Source organism: Neophocaena asiaeorientalis, unplaced genomic scaffold, assembly GCF_003031525.2.
Source record: "Neophocaena asiaeorientalis asiaeorientalis breed wild unplaced genomic scaffold, Neophocaena_asiaeorientalis_V1.1 scaffold138, whole genome shotgun sequence".
NCBI lineage: Eukaryota > Metazoa > Chordata > Mammalia > Artiodactyla > Phocoenidae > Neophocaena > Neophocaena asiaeorientalis.
Genome location: NW_020172632.1, coordinates 4020451 through 4046840, shown reverse-complemented (window position 1 = coordinate 4046840; position 26390 = coordinate 4020451). Strand labels below are relative to the sequence as shown.

At 37.1% G+C, this 26390-nt stretch overlaps 1 protein-coding gene across 3 annotated transcripts in view; it reads left to right on the top strand.

The window, feature by feature from the left end:
- EPS15 (epidermal growth factor receptor pathway substrate 15) overlaps positions 1 to 26390 on the top strand; it is a 160685-nt gene that overhangs the window by 87050 nt on the left and 47245 nt on the right. For all 3 annotated transcript variants that reach the window (XM_024739268.1, XM_024739269.1, XM_024739267.1), the window contains 3 exons: positions 6999 to 7071; positions 20999 to 21160; positions 21558 to 21755. In XM_024739268.1, coding sequence (XP_024595036.1) covers positions 6999 to 7071; positions 20999 to 21160; positions 21558 to 21755 — 433 coding nt within the window. The remainder of the gene's footprint in view (positions 1 to 6998; positions 7072 to 20998; positions 21161 to 21557; positions 21756 to 26390) is intronic.

Genomic DNA, 26390 nt, shown 5'->3' with positions numbered 1-26390 from the left:
ACTTAAACTTTTATAGCAATTATCTTTTTTTCTTTAAAGTCTTTATTGAATTTGTTACACTATTTTAATTAATTAATTAGTTAATTAATTTTTGGCCGCGTTGAGTCTTCATTGCTGCGCACAGGCTTTCTCTAGTTGTGGCAAGCGGGGGCCGCTCTTGGTTGCGGTGCTCAGGCTCTAGGCGTGCGGGCTTCAGTAGTTGTGGTACACAGGCTTAGTTGCTCTGCGGCATGTGGGATCTTCCTGGACCAGGGCTCGAACCCGTGTCCCCTGCATTGGCAGGCGGATTCTTAACCACTGCGCCACCAGGGAAGTCCCTATAGCAGTTATCGTAACAGTTTTATAATTAATGGCTATGTTTGTTTTCCCAGCAAACTGTAAGTAGGGGCCCTGGTTTAATCTTTTTTGGCATGTAGAAGATACTCAATAGCTGTTTGTTGAAATAATATATAGTTATATAATGATTATATATTTAAGGCAAAGAGAAATTAAAAACTTAAGGTACAAATCAATGTCTTTACTCTCAAACTTTAACTTAAGTTTTTATCAACTAAATATGAATTCTTAGAGTGAAAGACCATCTAACTTTCGACTGGTTTGAATTACACGCCAGAATTTTCTTATCAGCTGTCTGTAGTTGTTACTCTAATCTAACTTAAGACTTCTGACAGTTCCCAAGATAAGCAGAGTCAGAGTGTTCTATTGCCTTTCTAGCAATTGTCATCAGCTTTCTCAGTAATAAGAGCCTCTGCTTCCTCTCTTCCCCCACAGAGCAGGGCCAGCAGAGAAAGAAGAGCTATGTTGTTAAATAATGCCATTCAGAGTTCAAAAAAGCACAGCTCAGAAATCTTTAGGGACTCCCATTGCCAGTGAATTAAAAGTCTGTGTGTCTTTACCCAGTACTGAAGTTCTTTTATAATCTTACCCTGATCTACCATTCCAACTTTATTTACCACACATGAACCCTCCATCTTAGATAAATTAGTCTGCTGTCTAGAATTTTCTCACCTCTGTGCTTTCTTTTTTATTAATTTTTTCACTGTGGTAAAATATACATAGCATAAAGTTGACCATTTTAGCCATTTTTAAGCATACAGATCAGTGGCATAGGTGTATTTACGTTGTTACACAGCTGTCACCACTGTTCATCTCCAGAATTTTATCATCCGAAACTGAATGATTTAATTGGACTTGATATCAACTCAACTTCGATGGTATGCAAAATCCTACTTCTGTAAATTCTGTCCCTTCCACTTTATGTTGTTGATGTCATAAATTACATCTTTATACATCATATATCCACTAACATAGCTTTATAATTATTTTTTATGCATTTGTCTTTTAAATCTTACAGAAAATATAAAGGGGAGCTGTAAACCAAAATTACAATAGTACTAGTTTTTGGTTTTGTCCATGTATCTACCTTTACTGGAGATCTTTATACCTTTGTATGGCTTCAAGTTGCTGTCTAGTAGCCTCCTTTCATTTCAATCTGAAGGACTCCCTTTAGCATCTGTTATAGCACAAGTCTAATGGTAATGAAATCCTCAGCTTTTGTTTATCTGGGAATATCTTAATTTTTCCCTCATTTTTGAAGGACAGTTTTTCCAGATAGAGTATTTTCAGTTGACAGTTTCTTTTTTATTTCAGCATTTTAAATATGTCATCCCACTGCCTTCCGGCCTTCAAGGTTTCTGCTGAGAAATCCAATGATAACCTTACTTTTGATCCCATGTACATGAAAAGTCTTTCCTTTCTTATTGCTTTCAAAATTCTGTCTTTGTCTTTCAACAATTTGATTATAATTGTCTCAGTGTGAGTTTCTTTGGATTTTCCTGCTTGGCATTCATCGAGCTTCTTGGGTTGTAGGTGTGTGTACTTCATCAAATTTGGGAAGTTTTCTTCTTGGTTTACCTCTTAGTCTGCCATTGTACTGACATCCTTTTTGCTTTCTTGCATAAGCTCTCCCTTGCATTTGAAATGCCATTTTTCTACCCAACATTGATTCTTTGCTTCAAGGCTTAACTGAAGTCTCATCTTAACTGAGTCTTCAAGGTTTTGTGTCACAAAGCATTCCCAGGCTGGAATAATTTCTTTTGAAATGCCATATGATAAATATACCACTTACTGTCTGCACAGCTTATTTTTGCAATTCCATAATCCTGCCTTCACTGATACCAAGGAAGCCTTTTCAGACCCTCTCCAGAGCCAGGTACCCATCTTCTGTGTTCCCACAGCACCTTGTACTTGCCTGTTGTAGCACCCAGTACCCTGCATTGCAGTTATCTTTTTATGTTCTCCTGCCCAACCCCTCACGTACACTTAATGGAAAGTGTCTGTCTCATTGTTTTTTTGTATCACTAAAGTACAGCACAGTGACAGGTATGTAGTAGAATTCAGTATTTGTTTGTTAAATCAATACGTAGGTTTTAAAGTTGCATAAGGGTATATTGGGTACCGTTGTGTATTCTCGTTTTTACCCCTCACAACAATCTTTGTGTATGATATGTAAAGTAGATATTACCTTCAATTTACTTTAAGGAATTAGCTCACACAGTTGTGGAGCTGGCAAGTCTAAAATCTCTAGAACAGGATGATAAGCTGGAGACTCAGGTAAAAGTTCATGTTGTAGCTCAAGTCTGAAGACAGTTTGGAAATAGAATGGCCTCTTCCTTGGGGAAGCCTCAGTTTTTTTCTCTTAAGGCCTTAAACTCACCCACCACACTATGGAGGGTATCTACTTTACTCAAAGTCTGCTGATTTAAATGTTAATTTTATCTAAAAAAAATACCTCTATAGCAACATCCAGACTGGTGTTTGACCAAATATTTGGGTACCATGGCCTAGCCAAATTAGTACATAAAATTAACTATCACAGAGGGTGATAGCCAGGGCTTAAGCCCTTCCAAATTTCTTTGTCTCCTGCCTTTCACCTCTGCTTCTTTGTATGAAAATTTTATTATTCTTTAGACAGAGACAGCAAATGCCAACAACATCTTGACCTAAATTTGCCCATCTTCATCATTTCACAGGAATGATTTTTCTTAAGAATGAATGAAATAATCCATGTAAAGTACTTATCACATAACACCTATCATATAGTAAATAGTTAATAAGTTCTAGTTTCAATAATTGTTATTGTTAGTAGTAGTAGATATGGTAGTGGTAATAGTGGTTTTCCATTAATTCCAAATTAAGGCATCCTAGATAAAGATTTTAACCACCTTGGCTTTGATCATGGGCCCAATCTTGAGGTAATTCCTGTGATTATGAAGTGGGAAGCTGTGACTGGTTAAGCTTTGGTCAGGAGCTAATCCCTGGCCAGTTACTACTCAGAGAGTTTGAGTCTGTAAAAAGATGGCATTTTCTACTTGAACTATATGGGTAGAAAGATAATAGGGAGAGAGGAGCAGTCTCCTAAAAGAAAGATTGCTGAGCACTAGGAGAAGGGAGGGTCAACCAGAACAAATAGCTGTTGCTACAGTGATTTAACAAAGATGACCTGTGATGAAACCAGTATTTGAATTCTGGACTATATTTTACTCCAAGTCTTATGCTTTGAAAATCATATAATAAGTGTCTAAAAGTAGACAGCAATTATTTTGATTATTAAGACAAGATCAATGTTTTATAAACTGTTTTGTACCCCATAATTCCTTTTAACAAATTTAAAAATTACTCCATCAATATTATTTAAAATTCTAAGTAGTGTTAATATTATGAGTAAAACAAAACCATAGCATAGGCTCAAAGCCTGCTTTTTTCTTAATTACTTGATATCTTGTACATTTCACCTTACAAATCTTAAGGTGGTAGAGATATCAGCATCTGCAGAGTGAAAAATAATAATCAGAGTCAGAAAAACCATTTCATGGTAGAGCCAGATTAGAATTCTGGTCTCCAGTCTTGTGAGTGGCTTTTGCCTACTTCATGGTAGGTTTATGCAGTTATCAACTTTAGGCTTCTGAAAGCTTAGCTTGGGCTTTGCATTTCTTCCTGGTTCAGATTCTAGGTTCCATGGAATCATAGCAGTCAACTTTTGGAACACCAGGGAGCTCCTTCTCTGGCCTTTCTTTATAGCTTTGGTATTTGTGGATTCCTCAGGATGTGCTATCATCTTGGGAGTGAATAGGGCCAGAGAGATAGTCTAAAATGGAGGGTGTATAGGATCATTTCCCTTTTTTAGAAGTTACTAAGGTGAAGGCAATAGCTTTTCCTGATGTCCAAGATAAGCGGCAAAATGCTCACACACCTGTTTTGAAGTATATGTCTGTCTTATCCACATATACTGGTGGGCTCCTCAGGAAACTTCATCTAGATGTCTTTTTATTGTGGCACAGAATCTTGAAAAGAATTAAAAATTTTAATTACTAATGTTAAACAGAATGCTTGGATATTCTTGTATTGACTAATGTATCCACCACCTTTAGGAAAATATACTTGTTGTTTGAAAGAGAGGAGAATGTAAAGAACATGGTCAACCATGGTTAGTGTACCTAAATGTGTGTTTAGATATGTTTACTTGCCTGAAATGAGAAGGATAGCTATAGAGGTTAAGTGTCTGTGGAATACCACAGTATAACAATTTTGTATCTCTGAAATTATAATCTAAATTAATGAGAAAATTATTTGATTTTCAGTCTGGTTTATAGGACAGATTTTCATTAATAATGTTTTTTATCGAAAGTAATATAACTGGTCATTTTATTATTTTTAAAGTTTTTTGTTCAGTACTTATGTTATATACTACTTGGTTTTGGTAAAAAAAGGACTTATGAGACCAGAATTTTACTAGATAAAAGTAGATTGAAAGTTAAGTTTAATTGATCTCAGACTAAGAGAAATTAATCCCTAAAGATTCCCATATTTTATTTAGTTGAGAATGGTCTTCAGGATGTTTGACATCACCACCACTCCACACCCCTGCCACACCCAAAATTATGAAGAGAAGTTTGTACTTTCTAAGCTTCCTCCATTTTAGCCAAACATAGACTGTTTGCTGGTTAGAGCTGAGAGTCCTTTGTAATCTGTTTTCTTTTTTCACTAAGTGAGCTTCCTTCTTTTGCTCTCCCATTCTTGTGTCTTGGCTGTGTTAAGTCAGCTCACTGCCTTCTTGCAGCCCTGTTTTCCTGCATGCACACTTTATCTTCTGACCAGGCACAGTGACAGCAGTTAACAGGGGAGCAGGAAAGGATTGAATACAAACATGCACATTAGTGTGTGCAGTTTTGGTCTATGATACCATGTTGCGTCTTCTGTTTTTGTCATTATCTACTGTCAGAAAGGAGGAGCTGAGCTGATATTGACCTAGTGTGGAATGCCTGAGGATTTGGGATGAAGGGAGGAGGCTAGTGTTTCATGTGACTGATCTTTGACATGCTGCGGCAGGACTGAAAACACTCTTCTCACTTAAGGAGGAAAGAAAAAATTTCTAAGATTTCACTTGCAGAATTTGTGGCATATATTTAGATGTTTCTTCCTGTGTTTTTCTAGTTTTCAATTTTATCTAATTTTATAAGGATTGGAAGTGGGGAATGAACTTTGCTTAATAAGTAGATTGAGGTATTATGGGAGTAACGGGCTGCAACAATGATTCACATGGTAAGAGAATGTTTAAAATCTCCACTGACATCTTGACCCACATTTTGACCCATCTGACAAACGGTTAGTGAGCTCCTTGGCCATCTCAAGTATTTAAAAGTAACAGTATACAAATAACTTCATTATTGTGCTTTTTTCCCTCCCATATAAATCTTAAGAGCATTGCACCTGCATATCCAAAACAGTTGATTTTTGTCTACATTTAAAATCTCACCTCAAAAAAGGTGAGAAATATAAATGTAGCATGTAGTTTTCCCTTAAGTATCTCCTTTGGTGTAATTTTCTCACTTTACTTTATGCCTCAGCTTAATGGAGGCTGATCCTCTGTTTGGGTTATGTCTGGGATGAAACTGAAATATAGTCATGAAGCTCTAAGAAGAAACTCTGCAGTACTAATCTGGAGGACTTATTGAATGGCATCCTCCCTTCTTATTGCCTTCTTTTACCTTTCCCCCACCCCAAAAATGTATTGCTGCAGAAATCTATGGCTTTTTCCTCTCATTTTGTAGAAAAAGAATGTGAAAGGAGTGGGGGTGGGGTGGGGAGACTTCAGTACAAACGGGCATTTAAATTTGTTATGTCAAAAAAAAATAGCTCTGTTTTGTAATTCTGAATTTAAGGTTGCTTAAGATTCACTTTAGGAATCCAGCTCTGATGGAAGCATGTAAGACTTTAGATAATGATGTTTCAAACTAAAAGTGGATCCTAACATGTTTGACCTGAAGAGTAGAAAGAGATAAATGCTAATGTGATTCTTTTTTTACTTAGTGTACATTGTCTTATATATTTGATCAATTGGTATTTATGGGTGATCCTAAAATAGCTTTTGAGCAGATGTGGTATTTAATAGAGCAAATGGCCTGTGTTTTGAGGATCTTTTTCTATTTTCTCTGTTGTTTCATTCTAAAATTGGTGCACACAAGTGAGATTTAAGAGGAAATTAACACTTCAGTAAATGTCCTTTTCCCTAATTTTGTTGACTGTTTCTATTAGCCATTTTCATTTTATTTGACAGTGATACTTAAGAGTTAAGCTTCAGAGCTGATGCAACTCCTCCTTTTTTTCACCAGCAATTTTCATTGGGCAGCATTTCCATAGCAACAGTGAGATCAGTGAAACCTGAGTGTTTCATTGATTATTTTTCTCCTCTTCCTTTTTTAATCTATTCTCTCTTCACCACATTTTAGTGAGAAAGCGATTTTTTTTTTTACAAACAGAGCTTATATTGATTTCTATTCCATAAATAGTTAAAAGAGGGTAGAAAAATCTGCCCTTCATTTAAAAATTGAATGTTTCACTATGTATTTAAAAAACGATTCAGGATTAGGAGGATGGATAACCATACCAGCTGTAGCTGATGTTCTCAAATATTCTTGCATTGTTTGCTGGTCTTCTAGGGAAAAGAATAATGTGGAACAGGACCTTAAGGAGAAAGAAGATACTATTAAACAGAGAACAAGCGAGGTTCAGGTATGTGAACTGTAAAATTCAGTATTCCATATCTGATTTAGGAGGATTCATTTTAAATGTATGGGGTCATTTACTATGTGATGGTTGTGGTATTGATGAGTAGGTCAAGGGAATGCCTATTATTTATGTGATATAAATCTTTATCTTTTTGCAAAATGATTATTTTTCTCCTAATTCTGGCCTGCAAAGATTGCACTACAATGATCAAGCAGTATTTTTCAGTGTAAATTTCTAGCTTTAAAGGTATTTTAAGATGATATTTATCTGCATATTATATCCTTAAAGGTAAGTTTGAATGACTTATGATATAAATATTATTATGCCAATAAAACTGAATGAGTGAGATCATCATCATCATCGTGAAAACGCAGATTGCTTTTCCATGGGTGTGAGATTTTGTTAGCTAGGAGACCTAGTATTTTAAAGGACTGTCTCTCATAATACTGATAGGGTGGGAAATGATATGGAACAATTTACAGTAGTATTTTATAAGTTGCTTAGTAGCCAGGATATCTTAAACTTTGGCATAAAGAGATTTAATTCATTTTCACTAAGTGCTAAGTAGCTTCATTTTACAAATAGAAAAGACAATAAAACTTCAGTTTCTGATGGGGAAATGACACAAAAGAGGTATTTCAAACATTAAAAATACAGAAAATTGGGCAGTGTTGCATTTAGAGCAGTAAGCAATGCATGTGATCATGTTATTGGAGCACCGCTTCTTAAATGCCACACCAGCACATACAGGAGGTTGGATACCAAAGCACTGGTAGCAGTTGCCAGTAAGAGCTCATGGATGGGCATTTCTTAACATGTTACTTGTATGTTGGATTTCCTTGTCCTGATAGTTTGCAATGGGCAAAAACTCTAAAATTGTTAGATCCATTATTTTGTTTTAATGTAGCACATTCACCAGAGATTGTCTGACAGGTGGACCATGCTAGGGTGGGGAGAATGATTTACTGAGGGGCTGAGGAAGAAGCCAGAGAGAGAGACTTCTTATTAGAAGTTGATTCCATTATTGTACTTATTTTTCTGGAATTTTCTTAAAGGTAATACAAAGTTAAGAGATGATCACTAATATATTTCTCTTTGTGGTAGTGAGATATGGAATGGTTACCTCAATTATATTATTTTTGTGCAATTTTTCAACTTCTTAAGAAATGCAAGAGTCATAGACTTTAAGCAGTTATTGCTGAAAATAGCTTAAGAATGGAATATAAAATCTCAAAAGTTTTCTCAATCTGAAGCGGTAGTTATAGTTACTGATATAATATTGGACAGCTTCTAAATTTAGCTAGATAATGTTTCAAAGTACAAACGTTTTTGCAGTAGACAATATTTTTTTATTTGTGTACATCTATCTATGGTTTTTCACTATTGCATCTTTTGAGGATGTGAATTTTAAATAACCACTTTGGGAGAACACTAAAATTTACATTGTTCTTTTCAGGCTAAATCGGCTACCCTCGAATATTTGATTTCTTATATTTATAGAAGTTTTGTTATCAGTCAAAATTGCTTTGTTATATGCTTGTCCTTCTTTTACTTAGTGGTGATGGTAAGGTATATGTTAATTCTTAAGCTTTGCCAAATCCAAAATGTGTGCTTGGCAGAGGAAGTCTAAATTGTTGAATTTTTTTGCATAAGGTGCTGTAAATAAAAGATATCTTGGGGCGTGGTTAGTATAGGCCAAGTTCTAATGGTTGAGCGTGCAAGTTCATTGAAAAAAAAACGCAGGATTAAAGCTTTGCATTAGTAGATTCATTACTCATTCCACCCCAATACAGGTGTTGTATTGTCCATGGTAATGAGATACTAGATTAAGAATAACATGGATAATTGACATCTACAAGTAATTAAAACTTTTCATTTTAGTGATTATTTTCAATTTTCTGGAGCAAGACAACTTACCTGAAAATGATAACAAGTGTATTGTATTACCTATTGAGTTAACTCTGATTTAGCCATTGGTAATGAGGCACAGAGTAGGAATAACATGAATAATTAAGATCTGTAACTAACTTGAACTCCTAATGCTTATTTTCTAATTTCTCTGGCAAAAGGCAGTTTACTAGAGCTTATTAATAACTATCAGAATCAAAGAACTTCACTGCTTCTTTCTGACCCCACTTTCTAATGTAGGTGCTAATGAATAATGCCAAAATGAAGACATCAAGGGAGAAGTAAGGGAATATTGACCATCAGTAAATGTCTTTCTGCCTAATCCAAACTTGGCTTTTCTGAGTATTCTTGCTTTTCTCCATATTTATAAAGTCACAGATAGTGATTATATGAGCTCATATCTCAAGCACAGAAACCAAACTTTCAACGCCTCTTTAGATGTGACCAAAGTGCCAAAAGATTAGTTTTTTTTTAGCATTTATATAGTCTCCCTAATTCAGTTAAATTAGGAAATCTGCTACATAATTAATTTCTACATGTTTGTTTCCTGTATGTATTCCCATGAATTACCATCTTGAAAACTTACAGTTCAAGACTTTTTTCTTAAAGAGCAAACCAGCAATTAACTTCCTATTTTATGTCGTGAGATGATCACTTAACTCATATGATGTACACTGCTAGTTTGTCAAGTTCCATGGAGAAATTAGGCCCAAAATGATCCAAGGAGGGGAAACTGTAAAAGGATATTCTATCTCAAATGTTTATGGTTTGAGCTTTTTGTTGTTACAGGGAGAAGGTAGACCCACATTCTTTCCTACCTTAAACTGCATATGTACAGTTCTATTAAAAATTTTCTTCAGGTAGTCAACACATATTTAGGAATTCACCCTCTCATATGTATGCTTTTCAGTTTTGCATAGAAGTTTATAGGAAACGACTTGGTATCAGACAAACTTAATTCAGTTCCTGGTTCTGGCTCTTCCAAGGTTTGAGATCCTAAGGAAGAAATTCAACCACTCTACACATTAGTTTTCTCTTCTGTAATATGAGATAATAAAAATACCAAACAGTTTGCTGTTAGAATAAAATGATATAATGCAGGTAAAGTGCCTCAGAGTGATTGGCACAAGGTAAGCATTCAGTATATGTTCTAATTAATAGTAGTATTCTATATCTTACTGTCATCTCTTTGTTACTCTCCATCGTCATGCTCTTTCTTCTCTGACTTCTATCTTCACATGGCTACATAGGACTAACCAATTTGAAAATACCTTTTTGTTGTTGTTGTTGCTGTCACTTTAGCTACCAGCCTGTTTTTCTCTATTGTTGTTTCTTTGTGTGGCCCTTTTCCCCCTTCCTAGCTTTTCAGTAACCCTACTTAGTTTCCTGTTCACCCATACCATTGTGCTTAATTTATCTCCCCAGGACCAAGAATAATCTTAAGGCCAAATCCGTTGGTCCTTCCTACATTGGTTACTGACTTCTTGGGTTGCATTCTCCTAGATATTCATAGCCCCACCTCTTTGACCTTTTGCTTCTGTTGCCTTTGCCAGGGACAGACGGACACACTCTGACCCCCTCTTTCCTCCCTTTTCCATACCCCCTGTAATCCGTATACTGATAACTCACAAATATTTGTCAAGCCCTCAGTTCTCTTGAGTGCTAGTCTGACATCTCCAGTTAGGCATTTTGAGGTTTATCATTTCAAAGCCAGTATATCTAAAATGAGTCTCATCTTGTTGAAAAAAATTGGCTTCAAGTTTTGAACTTTTCTGTTTCTGTCAGTGTTTTTCTTTCTCACTACTGCCACCCCTATCACCTAACATCTGAAATTTTGACGTCAGATGTAAGTGCTTACTCCATCCTCCTCCTGACTTTCTTCCTAAACCAATTTTAGTTATGACTCTCAGATGTGAAAATCTTTACTGCTGCCCACTGCCACTGTTAATAATGGGAGGATGTCATCCTCATGGATATATTGGAATTGGAAAAAAATTATAGGCCATCCTCTTGTACTACTTATTTTTTGATTGCCTGCCTCTGAACTGTGCGCCATACACATGCTCTTTTTTATTCCCACCCTTATACCTTTTGTTGTTGCAACCTAGAATGTTCCTTACCCCCCTGCTTATGTGAATTCTACCCATGCCTTAAAGTCCAGCTCAAACTGACCACTTTTCTAAACTTTCTCTTCTCTGTCCCTTCAGTCTATACCTGTCTTTCCTGTGTTGGAACTCCCAGAGAAGTGTGTGTACACTTATATGGCACGTTCAGTACGTTACCTTATTGTACTATCTTAATGTGTATGTATATAGATTCCAATATCTTATAGCTTACATTGTGAGCTCCTTAAGCTTAGAAATTGTACCTTGGATCTTATTTTTCACTATGTATGGTAATGTATTCTTAGATGGAGGTAAATTTAAGGAAGATACTGACAGTAGAAATGAATAAACTTCCATTTTGTGCATGAAATTAAAAATAGGGCAACACACACTCAGAAACCACAGGCAGAATGGATCAGGAGCACAGCTGGTATCATGAAGAGTCAGACATTTCCATATTGTTCATACTACCTTCATGAGAGAGAAGCTCCCAATTATTTAAACGTTATCAGTAAAGATTTAGTAGTTCATAGTAATTGCCCATATTTTTTTTCGCTAGATGAAGAAGGATGGCTTATTTTGGGTAGAAATAAAATTAGATACATGAGCTCAACATTCTTTTCCTGGCGATAATGTTCTTAGAACATGCTGAGAAGCATATGATTGAGAAATAAAGGCAGGCTGTTAGTAGGGTTTTCTAACATCTACCCTAGTTTAATAGACTCCCTTTCTGGTCTTTGACTTAAACATCTTGCTCTATAGTTGATACTTTTTTATATGAAGACTATTCCTAGGGGCTTCCCTGGTGGTGCAGTGGTTAAGAATCCTCTTGCCAATGCAGGGGACACAGGTTCGAGCCTTGGTCCGGGAAGATCCCACATGCCGCAGAACAACTAAGCCCGTGCAGCACAACTACTGACTGAGTCTGCGCTCTAGAGCCCGCGAGCCACAACTACTGAGCCCATGTGCCACAACTGCTGAAGCCCACGTGCCTAGAGCCCATGCTCCACAACACGAGAAGCCACCCCAATGAGAACACACCGCAACAAAGAGTAGCCCCTGCTCTCCCCAACTAGAGAAAGCCCACGCGCAGCAACGAAGACCCAACACAGCCAAAAATAAATAAATTTTTAAAAAAGGAGAGAATATTCCTATAACTTCCATTTTGAGAATTAGGCCAACGTAACGAATGTACCTGATTATTTATAGTTTTGGATTAAGTCTGTAGAATTTTTTTTTTAATCACTTAAATAGTATTTTCTGTAAGATTACCAAAATACTTCAAGTTACCTTTGTTCTTTTTAATAGTCTTCAAGTATGGATATACTAGTGTACAAGTATAGATATACTGTATATATGGTTTGGGGTTTTTTTTAAGTTTTATTCATAAACTAGTGTCCTGTTGTTTATTTTTTACTCTGTATTTATATGAAACAGATACAAATGTATTCATATTTCATAGATTTACCTCTTTAGTTGTACAACTGACTTGGGTTGCTAAAATTAATTATTTTATTCTTAAATATAGCTGAGAATTTTTAAATCTTTTTTTCTTTTTTTTTTTTTTTTTCGGTACGCGGGCCTCTCACTGTTGTGGCCTCTCCCATTGCGGAGTACAGGCTCTGGACGCGCAGGCTCAGCGGCCATGGCTCACGGGCCTAGCCGCTCCGCGGCATGTGGGATCTTCCCAGACCGGGGCACGAACCTGTGTCCCCTGCATCGGCAGGTGGACTCTCAACCACTGCGCCACCAGGGAAGCCCTAGCTGAGAATTTTTATGTATTTGTTTAAATTTTATTTCCACTACCCCCCGTAGCACATCAGGGAATATGGAGGAATGGGGACAAATTTATCATTTTCTTTAACTTGTGTGATTTCTAGAAAATAGGACACTTTCCTTGAAATTTATTTTTCTTATTTTTTTGAAATTTATTTTAAAATAAAGCCAAGATCCCAGTTCAAGGATCCCTTCATTCCTGGATGAGGAACCTTGGATGTGGCTTGCTTTGGTATTTTTCTAAAACAGACCTTGGCAACGCATTACAGAAGTCTTGTTCACTTTATCCTTGCCATTTTCTAATTGCTGCTATCCTCTTTTCTTTTGTTGTTGATGACACAGGTGAGTAAGTAGAGCATGATCATGGAAAGTAGAACGTAACTAGGAAGGCATCTGCAAATGTCTTTATTCACTCACTTGATGAGATGGCATTTGATAGTAACTGAGGTTGCGCACTAATTCAGGAGAGGATTTTCCCAAAGGGCTACCTTAAGATAAAAAGAAAGTTATCCTAGTTTAGTGGAAGACACTGTTTGCAAGAGAACCTGCTGCTGCCCTAGTCAAGGGTGGGCAGGAGGTGGGGGCAGGGAGGGAGATGTACATCTGTTGACTTTACTTAGTCTCAGGATAAGCAAGTCTGTACCAAAATAAAATAGCCAAGTATATTTGGATATTGAAATTTTTGTGAAAATGCATTACAGTGGTAGTAGTCTTACCAAGTAATTTTACAGTGAGGTTTGATTCTGATTCTTGTTCACGTGTATGTTTGCATCTGTTCCTTTTGATTTTGTGCAGTTTACTAAGTTTGCTTACTGAAAAAGACCTTTGTGTGTGTGGATTAATGTTGGAATTTTTTTCAGAGAAGATCTTTCTCATATTTAGATGAGACATGGAGAAACATTAATTATAATTAATTTTAATGTGGACATCTATCCAACTTAAAATATATCACTAATGTGAGGTAGTTTCTCAGTAACCTTTCGCTTAAGGCCTGTGCTTTTGTGTTACTATGTGGATTTTTACTATAGCCAAGAAGTGAGGTTGGGAAATTTGAGTGAATGTGTTTGCTCTTTGGAAGAGAAAGGGCAAGAATGAGTAAATATTATATTGCCTTGTTTATTCCCTTTCCTCTTGCATAAACTTTTCTTCTAGGGGTGCGTTTAAAGTGACTCTCTAAAAATGCAAGTTCTGAAATCTGGTTCATTTTATTAAAGGAAACCAGCATCAATCCCACTATTGGTAGTTCATACATAAAAATTCAGTTACATTGGAATATTTTTATATTGGTATGAAACCATGAGAGGTATGTGATACTTAAAAAACTGCAAACTTGACATTTTATGATTATAAAGGTAATATGGGTCCCTAGTAATCATGTAAAATATAGAAAAATATAAAAGGAAAGAAACCCTACAATTTCACGTTCCAGGGAGAGCCGTTGTTAACATTTTGCTATATTTTCTATGAATGTATATAAATGGCTTTATATTTATTTGCCATTATACTGTATATGCCTTTGTATTCAACTTTTAATTTTTATTATTTTTTATGTTTTTGGCTGTGTTGGGTCTTCGTTGCTGCGCGTGGGCTTTCTCTAGTTAGACAGCGAGTGGGAGCAACTCTTTGTTGCGGTGCACGGGCTTCTCCTGCGGTGGCTTCTCTTGTTGCAGAGCACGGGCTCTAGGTGCGCGGGCTTCAGTAGTTGCCACGGGCCCTAGAGTGTGCGGGCTTCAGTAGTCGTGGCTCGCGGGCTCTAGAGCGCAGGCTCAGTAGTTGTGGCGCATGGGCTTAGTTGCTCCACGGCATGTGGGATCTTCCCGGACCAGGGATTGAACCCATGTCCCCTGCCTTGGCAGATGGATTCTTAACCACTGTGCCACCAGGGAAGTCCCTGTATTCAACTTTTAAAAATTAGCATTATGTCCTAGACATTTTCTTACGTTACATGACCCTTTTAAGGCAAATTTTATTTTTCTAATTGTACTTACAATGTAAGTAGAGACATCATAATTACATCTATTTATATAAAGGCTGGGTATTGTTAGTGATGTGAAGTCCAAGATTTTTCTTCGGGGTTTGGGAGAGGGTAGGAAATTAGACTAGAATATTCGAAGATGGGAATAAGTAACATATTTTTCCTATTCCTATTAAGCATTTCTTTAAAAATGCTTTTTGGATCAGTATATCATTATATATAAACCATATAATAATTTTATGAACAGAGTATTGACAGTGTGTTGTTTTCCCAAATCTAAAATTACTTCAGATCTGCAGGTGGCATACTTTCAAAATATTTTGTAATTAAATTATGAGAATTTTTCAAACCACTGTAGTTTTTCAAGCTACTGCGTTAAAGTGAAGCTGTTACTATGCCTTTCTGAGGAGTAAGAATAAAATATAATATAAATGTAAAAAAAGAAATTCATAAGTTTAAAAGCATGAGAAAGATATATGCCACAGTGACATGCTAAATCAGTAAAGATTATTTCCATATAATGGAAATTTTATTATTTAAAAAATTTTTTTAAACTTTTTGGCTGTGCCACGTGGGATGTGGGATCTTAATTCCCTGACTAGGAGTTGAACCCGGGTCCCCTGCATTGGAAGTATGGAGTCTTAACCACTGGACCGCCAGGAAAGTCCCTTTCCGGACGTGCATGCTCAGCGGCCATGGCTCATGGGCCCAGCCGCTCCGCGGCATGTGGTATCTTCCCGGACCGGGGCACGAACCCGTATCTCCTGCATCAGCAGGCAGACTCTCAACCACTGCACCACCTGGGAAGCCCCCCTGGAAATTTTAAATGTCAAATCGGTCTTGGTCTATTGACTGTACAAATATTGAATCAGTATAGAAATTTAGATATTATTTTAATTTAACAAAATGCATTTATTATAGGTCAGTTAGAGGCTAGTTTTAATATTTTGCTATAGTTTAAATGCAGAGTGAAGCTTTCCCATAGTATGTTGAAAGAACATAAAGCCCTTTCTGTCAGCCTCAGGCACGTTTCCCACTAGTTTCTCCCAGATACTAGAATCCTTGTGATAGTTACGAATCATTGCGTAATTAATCGTCTGGAATGTGCGAGGTATTGTACTAGATTGTGGAACCTCTAAGAAAGATGAGGCATTGGCTCTGTCCTTCAGCAGGTTATTATTTAGAGGTAACTATAATACAGTGTAGTAAGTGTCATAATAGAGGTTAGGTACAAACTGCTGTAAGGGCACAGGTAAAGGAACTTCAAGGTGGGTCAGAGGATATTAAATTTGGCTGGGCCTTGAAGAATGAAAAGTGAGCTTCCAGATAGCAATGGTGTGGAAGGGCATTCAAGGCAGAGCAGATGGTGTAGGAAAGGCACACGGACATTGAAGTATATTGTCTATTGGAGAAAGAGGGTCTATTGAGGATGGGGCACAGGTGACCACGAAGAAAAGAGGGTAGTAAAAGAGGAAGGATAATGTTGGGCCCAGAATTGAAGGTTCTAAGGTATCTTGTAGCCTGTTTTACTTTATCCTATAGATAAGAGGGAACCATCGCGTATTTTTGAAATAGCAGAGTGATTAAAGAAATCTCCTTTGCAATGAGTTATTTTTTAAAGAAAGTTAGACATTTGGAATAGGAGAAACAAAGGCAAAATAAATTATGAATCAGGAGAGGGACAATGAAAACTAGCATGTATCTGTTGAGAGCCAATGTGAGGTGCATATCTAAAGGTGTATCTCCATTTTGAGTGTGGATCGGTTAACAGTGTAAGCAAGGTTAAAAATTTAGGCATTAAAAAAAAATTTAGGCATGCTGCTAAATTAATAATAAAGTACTAGCAGAGCTCACCATTATGAATCTGTAATCACCTAGACTCATGGAATGTTAGCCCAAGAAGAGTCTTTCATTGATCATCCATTGTGTTGGCTCTTTTAAGGGAATTTTTTTTTTGTGGTACGCTGGCCTCTCACTGCTGTGGCCTCTCCCGTTGCGGGCCTCTCACTGCTGTGGCCTCTCCCGTTGCGGAGCACAGGCTCCTGACGCGCAGTCTAAGCGGCCATGGCTCACGGCCCCAGCCGCTCTGCGGCATGTGGGATCCTCCCGGACCGGGGCACGAACCCGTGTCCCCTTCAACGGCAGGCGGACTCTCAACCACTGCGCCACCAGGGAAGCCCTAAGGGAATTTTTTAAGGAAAGCAGCATGGTAGTAGTTTTACTTTTAAATTGATCAGTTGGTTGAGAAAATATAAGTTAAAAAGCAATTATTAAAAACATTGTTCAGTGTCTTATTTAATCACAGAAACATCTGCATATATTTGAAAAATAGTGGCACATGTGTGAAAAATTTAGTCTACAGACAGTGTGTAGCATAGCATATAGCAGAGCTCAGACTCTGGAAGGAGAAATGAGAACCTACTGTATTGCACAAGGAACTCTACTCAATGCTCTCTGGTGACCTAAATGAGAAGGAAATCCAAAAAAAGAGGAGATGTGTGTATATATATAGCTGATTTACTTTGCTGTACAGTATAAACTAACACAATATTGTAAAGCAACTATACTCCAATAAAAATTTTTTTAAAAACCTAGTTTGAATTTATCACTTGCTTAATTGTATCTTTGAACAAGTTACTTGCTCATCTGTGCCTCAGTTTTCTCATGTGTAAAATGTGAATAATAGTATCTACGTCATAGATTTGTCATATGGGGTGTAAATGAGTGTAACAGTACCTAGCACAATGTAAGGGCCGTTGAAAATGTTTGCTGTCATGTTGATGATGTGATCTTGTATAAGTCATGCAATCATTCAGAGACCTTCTGATAAGTTTTTCTTCTATTTTCTTAGATTCTTATTCTGATGAATGATCATTGGGGTCTTTGAATAGTATGTTATTTAAAGGATATTGTTACTTTTAGAAACTTGTGTTCACAATTTTACTTCACTCTCTTCGAGATCTCTGCCCACCTCGTGCAGACACATGCCTTAGGAGTTATCAATCCATTCTTCTTTCTCACCCGTGGTTCCTGGAGACAATCAAGTCCTAATTCCCTATGGAATCCTTTGTATATAATGAATTAACCTCTCTCCTGTGCATCTGCAGTGGTACTAGTAATTTACCATTCTTCAGAGAACTGGGAAAATAGTCATTCAAGTGATCTTCTCTGGTTCAAATGAGGAACCCCAATTGTCAGAGGATGTGTAAATTTGGCCATCTTGGCTGCTGTGTTTCATGGTGGTAATGATAATGGCAAGGTTGCATTCATCTGTCTCTCAGCTCTCCCTTGTACAGAGATTTCCCACTGTATTTTTTTTAAATCTGTATCCGTTTTTTTAAAAATAAATTTATTTATTTATTATTTTTGGCTGTGTTGGGTCTTTGTTGCTGCATGCAGGCTTTCTCTAACTGTGGTGAGCGGGGGCTACTCTTTGTTGCAGTGCGCTGGCTTCTCTTGTTGCTGAGCACGGGCTCTAGGCTCACGGGCTTCAGTAGTTGTGGTGCGTGGGCTCTAGAGTGCAGGCTCGGTAGTTGTGGTGCACGGGCTTAGTTGCTCTACAGCATGTGGAATCTTCCTGGACCAGGGCTCGAACCTGTGTCCCCTGCATTGGCAGGCGGATTCTTAACCACTGCACCACCAGGGAAGCCCCTAATCTCTGTATCCTTTATCATTAAGCATAAGATCTAGCACATAGATGAATAAATAAACAGGTCATTTTCAGAATGGTTTATCTTTTTTTGTTTTAAGACATTTTCTTACACTGAGATCTGTATTTTCTTCTGCACATTTTAAAGTTTTGTCTTTCACATTAGGTCTGTAGTATACCTGGAATTAATTTTTCTGTTTGGTATGATTTAGAGACTTATAATTTTTTTCTTCTTGCCATACGGGTATGCCCAGCATCATTTACTGAATAGTTAGTTCTCTTTTCCTCCAGTCAATTTTAATGTCATGCTTTCTCATCATTTTTTCTTTATATATCTAGATCTGTGTCTAAGTTCTGTTTTCTCTTCCTTTGATCTGTTTGTCTATCCTTGCATCAAACCAAGCTGTCATAGTTATCTTAGCTTTCCAGTAATTCATAATATCTTATAGGGTAAGTCCTTTTTACATTTTATAATGCTGTTTTTGGTTTTTTTCTTTGTTCTTCCAAATAATTTTTAGAATATGTTCTTCCAGAGCTTTTCAGGTTCCTTGGAAAATCTTGTTAGGATTTTCATTGGAGTGTATAGATTAATTAGGAGAGAATTAACACCTTTACTGTGTTATTCATCATTCACTAAATAGTAATGGAGTACCTCTTGTATACTGGGAACTGGGAATATAGCAGTGAACAAAATTCGCAAATATCCCTGGACTCATGGAGCTTACATTCTAATAGAAGGAGATACGTTCTATTACTCATAGTAGCCAAAACTAGGATCAGTCTAAATGTCCATCAAAAGTATATCCATACAATGGAATACTACTAAGCAATAGAAAGGAACAAACTACGTATACATGCAGTAACATGGATGAATCTCAAAATATACTGGGTATAAGAATACAGTAGGCTACAAAACAAAAAAAGAATACGGTAGACTACACATTACCATAGACTACATATTATATGATTCTATTTATATGAAATGTCTATAAAAGGTAAAATTATAGCAGCAGAAAGCAGGTCATTGGTTGCCTGGGGCTTGAAATGGGAATGAGAATTGACTCCTAAATGGTATGAAGGAACTTTTTAGGTTGTGGAAATGTTATAAAACTGAATTGTGATGATCATTGCACAACTGTATATATTAACTAAAACTCACTGAGTTGTATACTTACAATGGGCACCTTTTATGGTTGTATAAATTATATCTCATAAAGCTATTTAATTATTTTATGCCAACTCAGATGCAACTTGAAAACATGCTAAGTCGCAAAGAAGCCAGTCACAAAAAAATACGTTGTATGAGTCCATTCATATAAAATATCTAGAACAGACAAAGCTATAGAGATAAAAAGTAGATTGGTGGTTGCCTAGGGCTGGAGTGATTGGGAGGGAAATAGGGAGTGACTTGCTAACGGGTATGGGGTTTCTTTTTGCAGTGACAAAAATGTTCTAAAATTGTTGTGGTCATGGTTCCACAACTCTGTAAATATACTAAAAACCATTGACTTTAAATGGGTGAATTGTATGATATGTAAATTATCTCAATAAAAGCTCTTCTAGAAAATAAATAAAATTATATGCTGTATATGAAGGAGAATCAGTGGAGGGAGATGGTGGTGGGTGATGGTGAGGAAGGCCTCACTGAGAAGTTAACAGTTGAGCAAAGACTTCAAAGAGATGGGGGATTGAGGCATGTGGATACTTGGGGGAAGAACTTTCTAGGAAGAGGGGATAATCAGTGAAAGATCCCGAGAAGGGAGCATATCTAACAGGTTTGAGAAGCAGCAGTAAGGCCAGTGTGGCTGAAATAGAGTGGGCAAGGGAGAGAGCAGTAGGAAATGAAGCGGGAGATGGGATCACGTGGGGCCATTGTAAAGACTTGGGTTTTTACAGTAAGGGAGATGGGAAGTCAGTGCAGAGTTTTGCGTAGAGGAGTGACATCATCTGACGTAGGTTTTTAACAGTGGCTGCTGTGCTGAAAATAAACTGCAAGGTAGCATGCATGGAAGAAGGGAAACCAATTAGAAGGCAGCAGTCTAGGAGAGAGAGAAAAGTGACTGGGACCAACGTTGAAGAAAAACGTGGCCAGTTTTTAAAGTATATTTTGAAGGAAGGAGCAAAAAATTTGCTGACAGATTGGAGATGAGATGTGAGAGAAAGAGAAGAGTCAAAGAAGATGCTATATTTTTTGGCCAGAGAAACTGAGAGGGGGGAAGATGGAGGATAAAGCAGATGGGGTGGGGGAAATGCCAGGAGTTCTGTTTTTGATATGTTAGAGAAGCCCATCAGACATCCAAGGATGGATTTGAGTAAGCAAATTGAATTTCTAAATCTGGAATCTAGGGAAGAAGTCCTCAAGTAAAGATTGTATTTAAAGCTGTGAATCCTCCAATCCATCAACACAATGTACTTAATAAGATGAGACTTTACTTTCCCTTAAGATAGGCTTTTATAAATTGTTAACCTTCCCCTGCCTCCAAAGATAATAAATACGTTAATTTCCCTGTATTTCAGGATCTTCAAGATGAAGTTCAAAGGGAGAATACTAATCTGCAAAAACTGCAGGCCCAGAAACAGCAAGTACAGGAACTCCTTGATGGGCTGGATGAGCAGAAAGCTCAGCTGGAGGAGCAACTGCAGGAAGTCAGGAAGAAGTGTGCTGAGGAGGCCCAGCTGGTAAAGTCTGGCGGTTTACTGCTGCCTGTATCTATACCTTAGTTGCTTTTGCTGGCTTAAGATGGAAACATTCTCTGCTTCTTGTTGCTTTTATTGTTAGATGGCAGTCTAGTCAACATGAAGTTCAGGGAATTGAAGGAGATGGGGCATGTTTCATCCAGAAATTACAGGGGAAGTAGGACACTTCATATATTTTTTTTCCAAATTTTAGTTGGAGGTATGGTACCTGTGCCTTCCACTCTCCTCTGTCAGTCCCCTGATTGCCCTTCTCTACAAAAAATACATAAAAAACCCACCAAAAAGTAAACTAAACAAATAAACCTAATGCATTATGGAATCTTTTAATGACATTTCTTTTTTTAATCCCCCTTTCTTCTCATTCACCTCCATGTTATAGATCTCATCCCTGAAAGCTGAATTAACTAGTCAAGAATCACAGATCTCCACTTACGAAGAAGAGCTGGCCAAAGCTAGGGAAGAGCTGAATCGCCTACAGCAAGAAACAGCAGAGTTGGAGGAGAGTGTGGAGTCAGGGAAGGCCCAGCTGGGCCCTCTTCAGCAGCACCTGCAAGATTCACAGCAGGAAATAAGTTCAGTAAGTCTTTGTGGCAGTGAAAAATACACTCAAATGGGCACTCACATACCCTTTTAGTAAATAATATTTTCTCGATCTGCTGCTTCTCCCTCTGCCTAGTTTATTTTTCATTTTCAGTCATTTTGTATGAATAGGCTTCTTGTCACCTGTCGTAAGTTAAAACTGTCACGTATCTTGTACATCTTATGGTTATCACTGGAGTCTGGTTGAGTGTGCAGGATTTGTAGTTAGATGGTTTAGGTTTAAATGCTGGCTCTGCCACTTACTGCCTCAATCTTCTCAGTATCAGATTCCTCATCTTTAAAATTGGAGGACTGGGGGGACTTGCCTGGTGGTGCAGTGGTTAAGAATCTACCTGCCAACGCAGGGAACACAGGTTCGAGCCCTGGTCCGGGAAGATCCACATGCCGTGGAGTAACTAAGCCCATGAGCCACAACTACTGAGCCTGTGCTCTAGGGCCCGCGAGCCACAACTACTGAAGCCCACATGCCTAGAGCCCCTGCTCCACAGCAAGAGAAGCCACTGCAGTGAGAAGCCCGTGCACCACAACAAAGAGTAACCCCCACTCGCCGCAACTAGAGAAAGCCCACGCTCAGCAATGAAGACCCAACGCAGCCAAAAATAAATTTATTTAAAAAAAAAAATTGGAGAATTGGGAATTTTCTGGTGGTCAAGTAGTTAGGACTCTGCCCTTTCACTGCCAAGGGCCCAGGTTTAACCCCCGGTCGGGGAACTAAGATATCCCGTAAGCTGTGTGGCATGGCCAAATTTTAAAAAATAAATAAAATTGGAGAATTAACAGTACTCCTCTACCTCCTAGAGCTGCTTGTAAAGTTTCAGTGAGGCAAAACCAGTGAGACATTTGAGCACAGTGTTTGGTAAATAAGTGCTCAGTATGTGTTGCTTATTTTTATAAATAATAACCCAGTGCCTTCCCTTTTGGGATTCTTATCTTAAAATCAGTTTTGCTCATTTAGAGACCTGTATTTTTTGTAATTAGGAAATTGTTCTTTATATAGATAAATATGCAGTGTTATGGTAGATCAAGAATATAGATCCTTCGCTATGCTATTTCTTGACTTCCCTAAATGGAGAATAATATTTTATAGAATGATGGTAAGATGGTTAGATGTGCATAGAGATAATGTAGCCCATTCCTTTCATTTTGAATTTGAACAAATTGAAGCCAAGGAAGGTTAAGTAACTTGCCTATGGTTACATAGCCTTCAAAAGAGCCACAGCCTAAGATTCAGATCTTCTAAAACCTGGTCACTTAATTATTATACATAATGAAGACCTTCCCCTTGATATGCTTCCCTCCCCCCTCTTGCCTGGCAGGTGAATACCTGCTCACTCATCTTGCAAGACATAGCTTAACCTCTTATTTCTTTGGGGGATTTTCTGAACCCTGCCTTTATTGGACATTGTACTTCTGTTATAGCAATCATAACATTTCCCCCTGCACATTTGTTTACGTGTCTGTCTCCCTCAGTAGATGGAGCTTTTAGGTCTAGAAACATACATTTTTATCCTAACATTTAGCACAGTTCTTGTCCCAGTGTAGGTACTCAATAAACAGGTAGGAAACCCAAAAGAAAGTCATCCTAGTGGGAATGATACCAGATACATGGACAGTCTTTAAAATAGTTTTCTTTGAGTTTAAAAAAAAACTGTTGTTTAAAGTATAATTTATAGACCATAAAATTAACCAGTTTTTTCAGTGCTCTTTCTGCTCTGCCACCAAACACCATGACAGTCTCTGTCATTGGAAATCAAAATGAACATGGTGCACTGGGCAGTGTTTCCTTTTCTTTTTTCCTTCAGTAATAACAAACAAGATTGCACAGTCACTCATAAAATGTTCGTTACTCTCCCCACCCAACAACATCCTGATTTTTAGTTTAAACTGTTAGCTTGAAGCAGTAGGCATTTCAACAATTAAAAAAACATTGTCTTTCCAGTATACCTTCAATTTTTTCTTATAAATATTCATTTGAATATTTCCATTTGTGGTGGAAGCTTGCTGATTTACTGGAAGTTGATTCTGTTCCCCGGAAATGTCACTTGGGTGGCCCTGCTGGGCTAAAATGCAAAGTTCAAGTACTGATTTTTGAACCCAGAGTTCTGTGTAAGATCCAAAAAAAAAATTAACCAGTTTTAAGGATCCAATTCAGTGATTTTCAGTAAATTTAGAGTTGCTCAAACATCCCAATCCAGTTTTAGAACATTTCCATCACTCCCAAAAGATCCTTGTGCCCATTTATAGTCAGTCCCCACTCTTACCCCTAGGTAACTACTAATCTATGTTTTGCTTCTATAAATTTGCTTTTTCTGAACATTTCACATAGAGAAAATCAAGCACTGTGTGGTCTTTCTCATGTGGTTTCTTTCACTTAGCATAATGTTTTTGAGGCTCATCCATGTTGTAGCATGTAACAATGTTATAGTCCATTGTATAAGGTATTTTGTTTACCCATTCATCAATTAATGGGCATTTGGATCCTTTCCACTTGTTGACTATTACAAATAATGCTGCTTTAAATTTTGTATTTGCATACAATTGTTTGTGTGGACATATGTCTTCATTTCTCTTGGATATGAAAGTTGTTTATATTGTAAAGTTATGTTAAACTTTTTTTTTTAACTTTAAATTGCCAAACTTTTCCAAAGTGGCTGTACCATTTTATGTTCCCCCTAGCAGTATATGAGGGTTCCAAGTTTCTCCACATTCTTACCAACACTTACTGTCTTTTTGATTATAGTCATTCCTGTAGATGTAAAGTGGTACTTCATAGTTTTTAATTTGTAATTCTCTTATGACTAGAGATGTTGATCATCTTTTCATGTGCTTATTAGCCATTTGTATATCCTTCTGGGTGAAACATCTGTTTAAGTCCCTTGCCCATTTTTTAAAAATGGGTTCTTCTTATTATTAAATTATGTGTTTTTAAAAATATATATGTATTCTGGAGATAAGTCCTTTATCAGATAGTTAATTGATTTGCGAATAGTTTCTCCCAGTCTCTGGCTTGTCTTTTCATTTTCTTTTCTTTGACTTTTTTGAAAGAGGATTTCTTTCAAAGGAAGGAGCATAAATGAGAAAAATAGAAAGGACTCTGGATATTATAAATTATCAGAGAGAAAATAAAACAGTGTTTTTGAGCATGGAAAATAGTTTCAGCAGGCTGTACTACCAAGTGTGCCAGAATATATTTGGTATCTGTGAAAGGAATTAGATCCTTGTGTCTGATCTCCAAACCTTAAGAATAAACATACCAAACTGTTACACTTGACTCAGTGACTATATGTCTTTCCACAGAGGGCCTGTAAAAAAGAAGTTGCTCTCGAAAGCTTAACTATAGCTTTTTTGGGAAAAGAAATAACTGAAGAAAAATTTTCTGACTTGCTGAATTTTTATTTTTACTTCTTACCTTGTATTTGCAAGAAAACAAAGAACCTTTGACCTTAACTCTGTGTAACTTATACAATATATACTATTTATCCAAGTATTTCTGGCACTCTAAATGTTTATTGTACTTTTCTTGCACAATTTGCAAAGAGCTTGTGTTAGTTGTGTGATTTTTTTTTTTTTTTTTTCCATATCCTCTAAGTTTACGTAGAGAGTAAGGCTTAGTGACAGGTGCATGGGAGAACCAGACACAGGAGAGCCTAGTTGTGTTCACGATTCTATTGATTGTCTCAGAAATAACTATAAGGAACAAACTGTCCTAAACAGAACTTTCTGATAGGCAAGTATTTCACCCTACTGTTTCATCTGTATGATGGGTATTATTTTAGTATTAATTTTTAAATCTTATACTGCAAGGTAGTAGTGGGCATTAAAATTGATTTAATGGTCATGATAAATTTTTTAAATGAAATAAGGGAGAACAGGAAATATCAGCATGCATTACATGCAGTAAGGGTAAGTATTACTTCGTGGAACTTGTTTTACCACTGTATGTGCGTGTGTATGTGTATAATTATATATATGATGTATGCATCTATATATGTGTGTTTATGTATATAAATACACACAGAGAGACATATATAAACATATATATTTACTGGGTCAGGGAATCTATTTCTTTCTATGGATTAAAGTAAAAGTAAGTTTATAAGCCACTGCTCTGTAACACTAGGAATATACAAGGCCTATGCTGTGGATTAATAAATATGTAGTATTTTTGGATTGTTAGTTTAAATCCTAAATACAGTGCAGTTTGGTAGATATGTACATATATGCTTACTGATGCCCACTGTTTAAATTATAAGCATAATAGTTGCGTTTTTCAGTGAACATATATTAAGCACTTACAGTATGCATCATTGTCCTAGATGTTGGAGATACAAAGTTGGTAACAAAAATTGTGGTCTCTACCCTCAGGCTCAAGTCTTTATCTTTTTAAAAATAGAGTGAATTAGTGGAAAAGGAACAGGAATATTTAATTGCTATAATAGTGAGAAATGCAGTGTGCCAGGCACTTTTACACACATTGTCCATCTTTTACATAGGGCTTTACTTTTTTTTTTTTTTTTTTTTTTTTTTTTGGGGTCCCCGGGGCTCTCCCTGTTGTGGCCTCTCCCGTTGCGGAGCAACAGGCTCCGGACGCGCAGGCTCAGCGGCCGTGGCT